The 13,666-nt window shown below is 44.7% G+C and overlaps 1 protein-coding gene across 1 annotated transcript; it reads left to right on the forward strand.

Moving 5' to 3' along the window:
- The first annotated feature begins 4,860 nt into the window (after positions 1-4,860).
- On the forward strand, positions 4,861-12,283 carry bmp2b (bone morphogenetic protein 2b). The gene is made up of 3 exons (XM_086188822.1): positions 4,861-5,313; positions 6,113-6,480; positions 9,952-12,283. The coding sequence occupies exons 2-3, from the start codon at positions 6,126-6,128 to the stop codon at positions 10,857-10,859; spliced, it is 1,263 nt and encodes a 420-aa protein (XP_086044948.1). The 5' UTR covers positions 4,861-5,313; positions 6,113-6,125; the 3' UTR covers positions 10,860-12,283.
- The last annotated feature ends 1,383 nt before the right edge of the window (positions 12,284-13,666 follow it).

Below are 13,666 nucleotides of genomic sequence, written 5' to 3' on the forward strand. Positions count from 1 at the left end.
CAATCTCTTTCATGCACCATGTGCACGTGCTCGGCATAGCCCAGTAGTCGTGCTTCTCCTGTCAAACACATGTGCCATGATGAAGTCTTTATTGGTTTCTAAATTAAAAAGACATCTTTGCTGAACCCGAATTGAATTAGAGGTAAGTCAGAGCAACAAATTGTTCCCGGGTTTCAAGCAGAATGTCTGAAGATTATCTCCTTGTAGGCATGTTCAAGTGTGTTAAGACTACATCTGGCTCGCGGCAGAGGAATGCAGGCCCTGCGTCTAGCCAAGTTGCTGTTAACAGCAGGTGAAAGGCTAATAGTTGGATCTGCAGTGTCATCTCAGGGCTTCGTCTGCCCCCCGACTCCTGGAATGTACGTGATGACAAGAGAAGGCCGCTCCATCCACATCCAGCACAAAATGTACACACACGGCGCGCATACTGTGGCATGCAACGAAATGAGCGTGTGCGGGTCTCTGGTGAACAGAGGACAATAAACCATGTCTTCTTCTTCTCCTAAGGATTAAAACAACATCCTAATCTCCCTCGAATTACCTCAAATATCCCCTCTTGAATAGATTCATTATCCTTTTGTTATAAGTAATATGTATTACACATTGTTCTCCCTTAAGGGGGTTTCCCTTTCGAGTAAAAGATACATCTATTAGCCGTAGCAAAAGTACATAGCGAGGATGGTGGTTTAGTGAGAATGACTATTTTGGTTGTCCTCTTATTACTCAGGATGATTTCTCCAGAGGTGAAGGAAGTGAAATCTGACTTTCAAATGATCGGGGGGGGGGGGGGGGATATAATACTCAGGTTTGTGTCTGTGTGTTTGATGACACAGAGCTTAGTCAGATGTTGATGTCCCCCCAATGTGAATTTTAGCCACAGGATGAAAAAGCAGGGTAATAAAGAAGTAGAGAGGACTTGAGAAGCACACACCTCTGCCAAGGTATTTTCAGCCAAATTTAGGTGAAAATGTGCCTAAAATGTCATGGGTTCTTCCTTGGCGTATGCCTAAACATTCACCAAAGTTTAGTAAAATACGGCCACATCGTTTGCGCGTGATCCCGCAAACAGACAGACGATCAGCCACCTCAGCCTAACTGCAGTATTTGTGCGATGCTCAGCGGATCCCCTGCAGAGTTTCATGGATTCTTCCTGGGCCAATAATACTCCACCGCTCCCCCAAAGTTTGGTCTTTACCAGCTTGAAAGTTTTTACATAATCCTACTAGCAGCCAAATAGCAACCTCAGCCAAACGTGATGTGGAAAAAAAAAAAATACAGTGTTCAACCTTTCCACCAAGTTTGGTGAAATTCAGCCTCACCATTTGCACATCATCCTGCAAAGAGTTGTAAAATAATAAATTTGAAAAAGATTCATGCCAAATGGATCCGTCCCTCCGCCAAGTTTGGTGTAAATCAGCCCCATTGTATTTATGTAATCCTGTCAAACAGATGGACGGACACACCAACGGCGACCTCAACCAAACCCACTGTTCAAAAAAAAAAAAGAAAAGTTACAAGGCTCTGTGCCAAATTAAATCCTGCAAATAAAACAGACATTTAGGCAAATGTCGCCCGTCACATGGGCAGAGGACCTAAGTGTCAGAGCACAAGATAAAAAAGTCAGACAACAACTTTTAGAAATAAAGACTGGACGTGGCAGAGCGCGCTGTTTTGTTCCTCGGCACAGACCGCATGCCTCGGGGGTCAAGTGAGTCCTCACCGCCGAGACAGGAGGTCTTCCAAGATCTCTAGTTTAAGCCGATAACAACCGATTGTTATGAGGATGTACAGATGCTCTGCTGCATTGTTTTTCAAAGTCAGGGTCACGACACACCTGTGGGTCATGGGAGATCTTAAACACATCGCAAAAGAATCACGAATTATTCCAAATAAAGACTCTCAGTAGGATTGCTGGGCTGCAGTTCTGGCCTAGGGGACTCCTTGTTTGTTCATCATGTTTGTGTGTCAAGTACAAGGCCGCATAAAATGAGTGTGATGTATGGACATGTTTTGGAATTGAACTTTAACATATGTGTGGGAAAAGCTATACGAGCGCTTGTTTTGACAGAAGTGCATTTCACTTGAATAATGTTTCCCCTTCCTTCAAGCTGCAGGTCAACAGCATCGATGGCTGGGAAAGAAAAACCCGCAGTGCTTGCGGAGCTCCTCAGTGTTCAAGTCCATGCAGAGCTCCGTGACCTTATGTTTTATCCTGTAAACTTCAGGGATTATTTACAGCTAGCGTGCACAAACAAATGCATGCTGGAAGGTTAATAGTGACGCAAGTGATGGCGGTGGTCGTCCAGGGTTAAAACTGCCTGTCTGAGTCACAGTTTAACCTCTCCGAGCCCTCGTTTGTGTCTCTGATAAGACAGCTCCACCTGGCCTCCCTGGCGCGGTTTGCTGTGTAATGCTGTACTTTCAATCAGTGTGTAATTGGATCAGTGGCAGAGATTAGATAAGCGTGACGCATCTGGCTCACAACAATGATGTACATGGTGTCAGACTGAGGAACCAAATGAGCCGTGCCATCTAGAACCACTCGGAGCATCGCCGATCAAGTCCCGCCACGGCTTTGGCGAGACGCTTCTCCCAACCTGACGGATCTGTGCCAAAACACACACACACACACACACACACACACACACACACACACACACACACACACACACACACACACACACACACACACACACACACACACACAGAGTTTCATGCCCAGTCATTCAAATAGCAAATACAGACAGAAGATACCATCAGATAAAGCCCTCTCTTTCTAATCCTCTCACTCAGGTAATTAAAGATACTCACTGTTTACACCCCCCCTCCCCCCATGCAGTAACATAAATCAATATTGTAGACTAAACTGGGGCTGAAAAACAATTTCCTCATGTAATATTTGAATGGCAAAAGGTGCAATGTTGGCTAAATGCAAATATGCGTCAAAAGGCTATTCTAAATGCAGGAGTGTGGTGCTGCAAAGAAGCACATCCAAGCAAAATTCGCAACTCCAGCATCGGAATCTGTTTTTTTTGTTGTTTTTTTCTATGAGTGAAACAAGAATTCCTTCCATTTTGGTGAATCGTGTCAGAACTGCAGGATCAGTCAAAACAACCACCGTCAGAGACCCTTTTCCAGCTCAAGCAGCCCCAGTACAAACTGATACCCAGCATAAATCCAATCAAAGGTGAGGGGAAGGCCACTGCCACTCAGGTAAAGGTATGCACCCCCCCCCCCCCACACACACACACACCTACACACACACACCACCACCACCTGTATTTTAATTGCTAAGTGGATGATCTGGGATTATCCCTCATAAAATGTTATTGTCCTCAAAGGAGACAAAGATATCTTGTGATCTCTGCGGGATTTAATCTGTTGCCATCTCTAGGAAGAAAACAGACCCGGTGCTTTGACCAAAACACAGCCGCCTGCCCCATCATCATCATCCTCATCATCACTTAATGGAGACCACTAGAGGGAATCAATGGGGGCTTTTCTTATGGAGATGGGCCGCACATTAATGCAGTCGGCTACCCCACCCCGCGGGCTAAAACACAAGGCGGCAAAGATTGTCTCAGAACTTGGAACAAACGCAGCAGGTACAAGTTGAGATCCCGCTCGCAACATGAATTTAAGCTCGTTTCATGTGACAGAAAAGAAAAAAAAAAAACATCAACCCCAATTTCACCTCAAATAAGGGACAAATGAACAAGTTTAAGAGAGAAAAAAAGGCAGCCATCATGAAATATATTGAAATATACATCCACGAGGACACACACACACACACACACACACACACACACACACACTTTGAACCACAAAAGAACACATAGTGATGCCACTATCTATTCGTCTTAATCCAACAGCTTGACCTGTTTGATCCGGCTATTGACAGCTTCTGAATCAGTTATCGGTGTCGGAGCTGACAAGAGCTGCCATAATATTCAGACCTATGTTCAAAGCATCCAGCAGGTCGCCATTCCCAGGAAACGGAAAGGTTTGTACGTGTCGACTTAACGACTGCTTTAGCCGTCTGAGTCTCCAGCACATGTAAAGATGCGTTCAAGGTCTTTCAAATGAACGCTGGCGTTTCTCTTTTGGACGGTTGTGCGTGAGTCCTCATCATTTTTTAAGGGAACACCTCAAAGTTGCATTGGGGAAAAGGGGTTTTAATCAAAAACAGTGACAAATTATCTGATATATATATATATAGATATATATTTATATATATATAGATATATATATATATATTTCAAGGGACTTGGGTATTTCTGCTCCACGACATTTATCTGAAGACATCAGTAACTTTGCAAAAGAAGGGGTTTATTTTTTTCTGCAGAAAACAAGACAGAACCCGATGATGACGATGGTGATGTTGATGATGATGCACTGTCACATTTAAAGGCTCACAAGTTCCGAAGGACACAGCAACAGCAGCACTGATGACCTTTAGAGGTCACCGGCTCCAGGATGCTACACACATGAATCTGTGACACTTTGATAAACTCAAAACCAAAGTAGAATTTTGACAGATTAAACTGTCTGTCTCATCTGGAAATGTAAACTTCATTTTTTTCTCTCTCTGTCTCTCTTTTAAAGTAACTTTTACAATTTTTACTGAAAGTCATTTGTTCCATTGTGAGACGACAAAATAAAAAAAAAACACAAAGTAAAAAAAAAAAAAAAGAGTCAAATGTGTGTTTATTTGACGTAAGAAAAAAGTTTGTAGCCCCGAGGTTAGAAATCCGCGGGAGGTGCTTTAACAGAGGACAAATGATTGACAGCCCCTCGGTGACATCACCGTACGACAAAAAGAGTCGCCGAGGGAAGAGAAGGCACCAATCAATTGAACCACTACGCAGTGGCGCACGGAGGAGAGGCGACGGACGCGCTCCCAGAACTCACTCCAGAGCTCCAACAGTGCGCGGAGCTCTCCAGAAAAAAAAAGAAAAGCCAGCTCTTCTTTTTTTCCATCTCAGAGAACTACTTCTCTTTTGAGGATGTTCAACCAAGATGCTTTAAATCGCTCCTGCCTACGCGAAACCGCTTCCTCATAGACTTAACATATCTTTTTTTCCCCTTTCTTCTTCTTCTTCTTCTTCTACTTCTTCTTCTCCTTCTTCTTTCCGTATACTGACCAACCCCGAGTAGCAGCTGGTGAGAATATGTGCGAGAGTCGATCGGCGACGGGTATGGGCTGTCTTTGGTCCTCCGCGGAGGAGCAGCGTGGATTTAACACGAATTAATGTGGAATTTATCAAAGCCCCGAAGGTGGAACGACGACCGGACACAGCGCTTCCTCGTCAGGTAAAGTAAGAGTTGTTGTTTAATCTTGTTGCAAACGTTCACCCCCCCCCCCATCTGAATAAAGTTTCTTCTCTCTGAATTCTGCGCTTCACCTCTCCTCAGTTCTTTCGCTCTAGCGTGCGTAAAAAGTTTTGAAGCAGCAGGGAGGCGCAGTGAAAACAGATAAAGCTCTTTTTTTTCTTCTTCTTTTCTTTCTCTATTTTTTTTTTTTTTTTTACTGGCAGATGATATTTTGATGTTTTTGATGTCTTGTCCCGGGCTACATCTGGCCCCTGGTACGCACGTCAGATCTAACACCTGCAAGCCTCTTGAAGTAACTCAATCCCTTATGATTATACACGACCGTCAAAGCCTCTGCAAATTGACGCTTGTAGCGCCGGCTGACTGCCTCTCCTCCCGGGCTCTGGTCGGACACTTTTTCCCTGACTCTCTCTCCCTCTCCTGCTTCCTCTGATCTAGTGTCTCTTTTCTTTTCCACATTTCTAATTGCAGACTTAAAGTCACCTTTGATTTCTGTGTCACCCCCCTCCTCTTTGTTCCCCTGCTTCTATAACTTGATATCTTTCAGCTCTGGTCTATCTAGTTTGGGCATAGCTGTGTGTCATTCCTGGTTCCTTTTTTCCACTGGACTTCAAAGTAAAGAGGTGTCTTCACTTTTTAACCTGCCCTCCTTCAGTTACTCTTACTCTGCGCGAGGGTTACACACAGTTGGAGGAATGCTGCAGTGAAGCCCCGCTGCGTCTACCTCATGTCAATACCTCAGCGCCAGTGTTTTGACAGAAACCAACTTTCTCCGCAGGGACTGACTGATCATGGTCGCCGTGGTCAGCTCTCTCATGGTACTGCTGCTCGCTCAGGTGTTGATGGAAGGTGCTACGGGACTTATCCCTGAGGTCGGCCGGAGGAAATACAGCGAATCCGGGAAGCAGACCCCAGAGCAGTCAGAGAGCTTCCTCAACGAGTTTGAGCTCCGGCTTCTCAATATGTTTGGACTGAGGCGCAGGCCGACCCCGAGCAAGCAAGCCGTGGTGCCACAGTACATGGTGGACCTTTATCGTATGCACTCAGCGAACGGAGACCACAGCACTAAACGGCCCAAGAGCATGGGGAAGCACGCAGAGAGAGCCGCCAGCAAGGCCAACACGATTAGAAGCTTTCACCATGAAGGTATGTATTAGTGACATACCTTTACCTGTCAGCCAGAGCGCTGCTCGGCTCCCTCAGACAACCCAAACCTATATTTAAACATGACTCAGTGCGTCAAGACTGAACTTCAGAGCCTTCACTGTGCATTAGTCATTTAAAGGTGACACGCGTCCAATTTATTTGCAACCCTAATATAAGTTTAGGGATTGGCACAATTTACAAACAAGCTCACTTATATTAACTCTCATAAATGTGGTGATGCAAGTTTTAAAGCAAACATTACGCCGGCGCAGCTGTCACGGGCTTCAAAAACATCAAGTGGCGGTGGGATCCCTGGGGTAATTTGTTACTTAATAATTGATGGTGTTTGCGTGGGCTCTGAAAACAGTTTTTCCAGACACGCACCAACGGAGCAGGATAAAGAGCGGCGTGCCTTTGTGCAGGTGATCGTCATCACCCTGTTACTTCAATAACACACAACATGACATTAGACCAACACGCGTTACGACAGTCGTCGTGTCAGAGTGAGTCATTTCTAACAGGACTGAAATGCGTCCTGGGTGAGGAAGAGAGGGGGCGGTTTGTGCAGCTTCTCTCCGTCTGCTGTGGCCGTCCAATAATGTCATAATTGCTCATTTAGTTTATATGTTGTTGCATTCCGTGTTTTCGACTCCCTTTTACTTCCCAGGCAACACGTGCAGCTCAGATGAACACGCTGAAGGTTCACTGAACTTGGATAAAGTGCATTAGTTCACTCGTAACACAGAAGTTTTTCCCTGTTTTTTAAACATGTGTTACTGATTTAAAAGCTTTTTAAGCCAGCAGGTGAAACGAAAATATAATTGATTCCAGTGCGATTGTTGCACCTGGACACGATATTGAAATGATTTATGTCTGATAAAACTGTGAAACATATAGTGACTCTGCCTTCATTTTCCATGTTCTTACAACACAAGAGTCCATAGGGGCTCTACACAGAGTCCTTATACAGAGTCCTAAGTGTTTCAGTGGGGAAGTTTCCATCAGGGGTGAGTCAGAGGGGTGGTTGAGTGGTTGCTTGGGTGCTCTCCAGAGGCCTAGTGCAATGACACCCAGTGGCTACTCTGACACACTACAAACAAGCCTGGCCCGAGCGGCTGGGCTGAGTGACTGCTCCCAACCCACTACTGGAAAACCTCCGCACCCGGCCAGCACACACCTTCACACCACCGGCCATTACCAATGTGTTTCGCTGTGTTTACACACGCTCCCCCTGGCGCTTTTCATGCAGCGCTCACAGAGCTACGGGGTTGTTAAGTCCTCACGTGTCATGGAAGTGACGGCCGCTTCCACCGCGTATCTGCAGATGGGAGCGTGGCACATCAAAGCAAACGTCGCTCGGCACATCTGCGCGCTGATATTCGTTTGGCTGGGATAATTAGTTACACTGCTATCAGCTTTCAAAAATAACCATTTCTCTTGCCAAATAGAACATTTCCAGCATCACACAGGAAGTTGCTTCCAGAGACAGGTCTGTGATGGATGACCCAGCATTAGCCTTTATCTTTTGTTTTGGCATGCAGCGCAAAAAGAAATTAGGAATGTTGATACACTCATATCTGTGGTTCACACTACTTCTTCTTTTTTTCTCCCTTTTTTTGACATGCCTGGACTTGTTCACACAGCTCCGAGGAGAGACAGACAGGGAGAGTGAGAACCCTGCTGCAGAGAGAGGAGAGAAGGAAGCGTGACAGGGAGAGACAGAAAGAAAAGAGGATTTGGGATGGGGAGAACAGGAGGAGAGGGGGATTTGAGAGTCGTGGAAGAAAAGAAATAGAGGGATCGGGGGACAGAAGAGAGAGAAGGAGAGACGGGGGCTTTCCCACATCAAATAAGGAGTGATATGCTTAATTGAGGTCTTTGTGCCTCTGGAGGGAGGTTTAGGATGAGATGGTGGAATTTCCTAAATGCCTCCTTTGAAAAAGCAGAGTTCAAAGTTTGTGTTTATTTTACCACACCAACAGATTAAAAAGTGTGCATCACCTTTGATCTTCATAAACAATGAGATCAAAGCGGGACACCATCAAAGAAAGTTGCACGTTTTACTATGATTTCTGTCATCGTCTCTTTCGCTGAAGTAGGAAATGCCAATTTGATGGGCCTCAGGACACTTTTGATAGGGCGTCTGAACGCGCTTTCACAGAGCAGCCACGGTAGCTCGGCTCAATGCTAAATGTTAAACGAGGGCTTGGCACGAGAAAAGTCAAATCGTCATTTTTGTTCGGATGAGGTCGCATGAACAATATCAAATATCACAATATTCTGGGCCAAATACTATGATTTAAATGAATATTGTGACGTTCAAAAAATATGACGCGCTCAGATTTTGATAAATTATCATTGTTCGTGGATGACATTGCTGTGGGGGTAAATGCAAATATTAGAGGGGCTAAAACAGTTCGCCAAGTTCAAAAAAATCGATAAATGGTTCTGTAATGCAGCCTTTAAACCTAGGAAAACACTTAACATGACAATACAACCACAACAAAAACTTCTAACAATATCTATTCTCATACGGTCTTCTCTTTAAACCGGTCTTCTTCTCCATTAAATATTCGTTCAAATTGATAGGTCCAAAAAATAAATAAATCAAGATTTCTTTTCTCGACGCTCTGTCGCTATTCCAGGTTGTCACGGCAACGTCTGCAGCTTTGTAAGAATTTCGATACTCTTTTGGTTTTAAAGACAAACAAGGAAGTTAGACGAAAACAAGGGTGGTGAACACGTTGTTCGTCTACCCAGGTGGTGCGCAGGAAACTTGTAGTGTCGGCTGTCTAAAATAATTGAAGTCAATTATGGACCATGTCGCCGTTGATCATGATGCGTATCACAGGGTTTCCGTCCTTGCCGATCTCCAGCCCTCTTGATCTCAGTGCTGCACGCGTACGCCAGATTTGACGATACACCTAAATATGCACAAGTAGTTATCGCGCGCAGCAGGCGACTGTCAGGGGTACACGGGCCATTTTTCAACTTATCGTTTGAGGGATGATACAAGTGCTGGTGTTTAACCAGCATGATCGTCTGGATGCTATTACATCACCATGGGAGTTTTCCTTGCGATTAAACTGAGTCATACATGTTGATGTATGTGTTATGCCAGCGTGACAAAGACCCACAGCCACTCACTCTAACCACGTGGCAGCTTGGCTCGCTGCAAAGATAGAAGGCTGCAAGATGTGTATTTGTGTGTTGGTGCATGTGTGTGTGTGTGTGTGTGTGTGTGAGAGAGAGAGAGAGAGAGAGAGAGAGAGAGAGAGAGAGAGAGAGAGAGAGCAAAAGTGATGTGAGGAACCATCCTTGGCCAGTGCTCACATTGGATTCATGTAGCCAGCAATTACAGATTTTGTTTCTCATCTTTGTACCATGCCTTTGCTCTTTTTTTAATCTCTGGCATGCTTCGCACATCTCTATCATCTTACAATATCTTTGTCTGTGTGCTATCTCTCACAGAGTCAAAGGAGGCCCTGGCCAGCCTGAAGGGCAAAACGACCCAGCAGTTCTACTTCAACCTCACGTCCATCCCTGAGGAGGAGCTCGTTACCTCCGCAGAGCTGCGCATCTACAGGGACCAGGTGATGGGAAATGCAGCCCCCAACAACAGCTCCAGAAACAGCAGCACTAGTTATAGTGTTACACCTGCTGGCTTCCACCGTATCAACATTTATGAGATATTCGGGGCTCCTCATGGTGGGGAACCTCTGGCTCGTCTGCTGGACACTCGGTTAGTGCAGGACTCTTTGAGCCGATGGGAGAGCTTTGACGTCAGCCCCGCCGTATCTCAATGGACTTCCGGGAAAGGCCACAACCATGGTTTCATGGTGGAGGTGCTTCACCCAGAGGGAGGGGAGATGAACGGGGAGCACGCCCAGAGACGTAGTAGGCACGTCAGGGTGAGCCGGTCCCTTCACCAGGACCAGGACTCATGGCCTCAGGCTCGACCCCTGCTGGTGACATACGGCCATGATGGCCGTGGGGACTCGGTGCTCCACACACGGGAAAAACGTCAGGCGGCTCTTCGCAAACAACGCAGGAAGCACCAGCACAAGGCCAGCTGCAAGAGGCATGCCCTTTATGTGGACTTCAGTGACGTTGGGTGGAACGAGTGGATAGTGGCGCCCCCTGGCTACCACGCCTTTTATTGCCACGGGGAGTGTCCGTTCCCCCTTGCAGACCACCTCAATTCTACCAATCATGCCATTGTGCAGACGCTGGTCAACTCAGTCAACTCAAACATCCCCCGAGCCTGTTGTGTACCCACTGACCTGAGCCCCATCTCTCTGCTTTACCTGGATGAATACGAGAAGGTCATCCTGAAAAACTACCAGGACATGGTGGTGGAGGGATGTGGCTGCCGGTGAGAAATCGGTTTGGCCAGAAAGAGAGCGAGCGAGAAAAAGAGAGAGAGAGAAAATGGGCAAAGAAAGACTGAAAGAGACATCAGAGGTTATTATGGACACCCGGTTTCCCAATGAAGACGATTATTTATATGAAAGAAACACAAAACAGAGCTATTGTGGAAGAAAAAAAAACTATATATGAATATATTTATGTCTACATAAAGTTGGGAAAATAAATATTTTAATCAAAGGAATATTCCTTTACTGGTTTTGAAAATGTATTTCTGATGTACATTTCGAAATGGGTGCAATACCACATGAAGTATAATGCTCAGATTTTTATTTTGTATTTATTTCTATTATAACCACTTTATTTGTAAATAAATAATGTGTATTTATCGTGAGAAAACGTGGTCATTCCAATTTTCCAGTGACAGTTTGGACAGTGTGTCAGGGGCCGACGTGCTTGGCTTCAAGAATCCGTTTCAAATTCTGAGAGAAACTAGCAGAAGAGACACTTAACGATAAGAGTATATTAACAATTGTCAGTTAATGCTTTGTTAACAGCTGATCTGTTTAACCATTTAGTTATGGTGTTAACTCAGACGAGACACTTAAGAATAAGGGTCACAAAGAGCATTAATAAATGCTTAAGTAATGCTTAAGTAATGCTTATTTAACACTAGTAAATGTAACTAAGTATTAAATAGCCATTATTAATGCATTGAAAATATAACTCCGGACCTGAAGCTCATTCTCTTACCCAGATTGCAAACTAAGCATTGAGCTCTTTCGGTAAATGTAACTGGAAACCAACAACAATAGAGGGGCAGAGAGGAGAGTGACGAGGTCAGGGCGCCGCTGGTGTAATAAACCGTAGTAGTCGGGTAAATGGACGGGAGTGACAAGTTACAAGTCCACAAATGTGATAGACTCCCACGGGAGGATTAGAAAAACACGGGAGCATGTTTTCATGCTTTACACATCACTCCACGGATCCACGGGAAGGCTCTCCTGAAAGCCGGTTCACATGTTATTTCTGTACCTAACCGATATTAACAGATGTAAAAACTCATCTGTAAGCTGTTATAATATTGCGAGGCTTCTGCAGAAGGTCTGACAGAGCACTTGGTTTATTTATAAGGAGACTTGAGACCGAAAGATTGCAAACAGGGGTAAGACAGACACACCAATGTTCCCTCTGCAAGAACAGAGCTGGAACTTTAATCAATGTAGACAAACAAACACCCACCTGCACCTGTCCACATACTGCACACGCTCAGACAGATTCTTCTCCACTTACAGAGTTTGGCTTCCTTTGTCTTCTCTGAGTCATATGACTGTGATGTGTTGCAGCACTTAAGACATAGTTGGAAATTAGGAACGTTTCTCATGACAACTGATCAGCAGCAGATAAAGTCGTGCAACACAAACAGCTTAAGAGTCATGTTTTATTCACTAAGACATCGGGGGTGGCTGACTGGCAGAAGCAAAACATATCATGTGTTGCAGTAAGACAGTTTGAAGCAAGACCACCTGTGTCAATATATTCATACTACAATGTTTTTCAGTGTAACAACAATGTAATTTCCAGACCAAACTGAAAGGACTATAACTTCTCCAGAAAGACATTTATAGTGCAGTTACAATAGCAGATCAGATAATGAGAGGGGGGAAGAGAAACGGCCAGGGAGAGTTTTGCAGTTCGACTGCGTTTTTCTGCTGTGTTTGCATTAGAAAGGGTTTGGAGGGATCACAAGGCAGCTCAAAATGCTCTAAATAGAATGTTTTTTATGTGAGCGCACATTGGGACCGTGGAATGTTGGTTTTCAATCTCAGACACATGCATACGCTTGCATGGAAAACCAACACAGTTGTTTTTTCAATCATCTATTCAAGGGTTTCCTGGTGGGCTTTTTCTCCTCAAAAACAAATGTTCATTGAACAAAGATATGCTTGTTACTTCTATATAAATCTATATACATGTATGGAGGAAATGTAATTCAAAACATTTACAAGGAGACTTTATAGTTTGGAAGTAAAAACATTGAAATGTCACTTTTTCCCCCCAAGTGCCTCAGATCATGTCTGTTTATCTATTCTAACCCTCTGAGGGTGTATAGCACCCATCTACTTAAGATGATGCAACCATCCAATTATTTTGTACACACACACACACACACACACTCACACACGCACGCACACACACACACACCCTCCTCCAACCACATTTCAGTTTCAATCTCCTACATGTGTTATTTTATTCTACCTTGAAACTCCACCCTCCCTCCCCCACCCCACCCTCCTCTCTCTCTCTCTCTCTTTGGTCCCATCTGGCGTCCATTTCTCCTCTGTAGACCCCCCATACCACAACGCTGCACATGCGGCTGCACGTAGCTCCGCCAGTAGTAGCAGCAGCGTTTTAATGGACTTCAGGAGGAAGTCACTTCACTTGTACATTTAATGAACATTTGATAAAAATCAACACATTAAAAAAAAAAACCCAAACACAACAACCCTAAAACTGCTTCAGAGTAATGCCAGAAGCACAAGGAGGAAAAAAAAATCTGTCAAGAAAAAAAAAAAAAACGAGTTAGATTTAGTGGTTTGCCTTTATAGTTTAAGTCCATAAAGCTTTCATTGGGTTGGGTGGATATACTGCTCCCAGGGTGACACATGGGTAGCTTTTCTTCAACTCCACTTCTGCACCCCATTTCAGTTGAGTGTGAGTTGGTCACCGTTCCTGCAGCCTCGTTTTAGAAGCGCGTTAGAATCAGACAGCTCCTCTGGGACCTCTCCTAAACTTCTCACTAAGAACCCGGGTCGGG

Source organism: Aulostomus chinensis, chromosome 20 (genome assembly GCF_037954235.1).
Source record: "Aulostomus chinensis isolate RoL2024-O1b breed Wild chromosome 20, RoL_Achi_v1.0, whole genome shotgun sequence".
Classification (NCBI taxonomy): domain Eukaryota; kingdom Metazoa; phylum Chordata; class Actinopteri; order Syngnathiformes; family Aulostomidae; genus Aulostomus; species Aulostomus chinensis.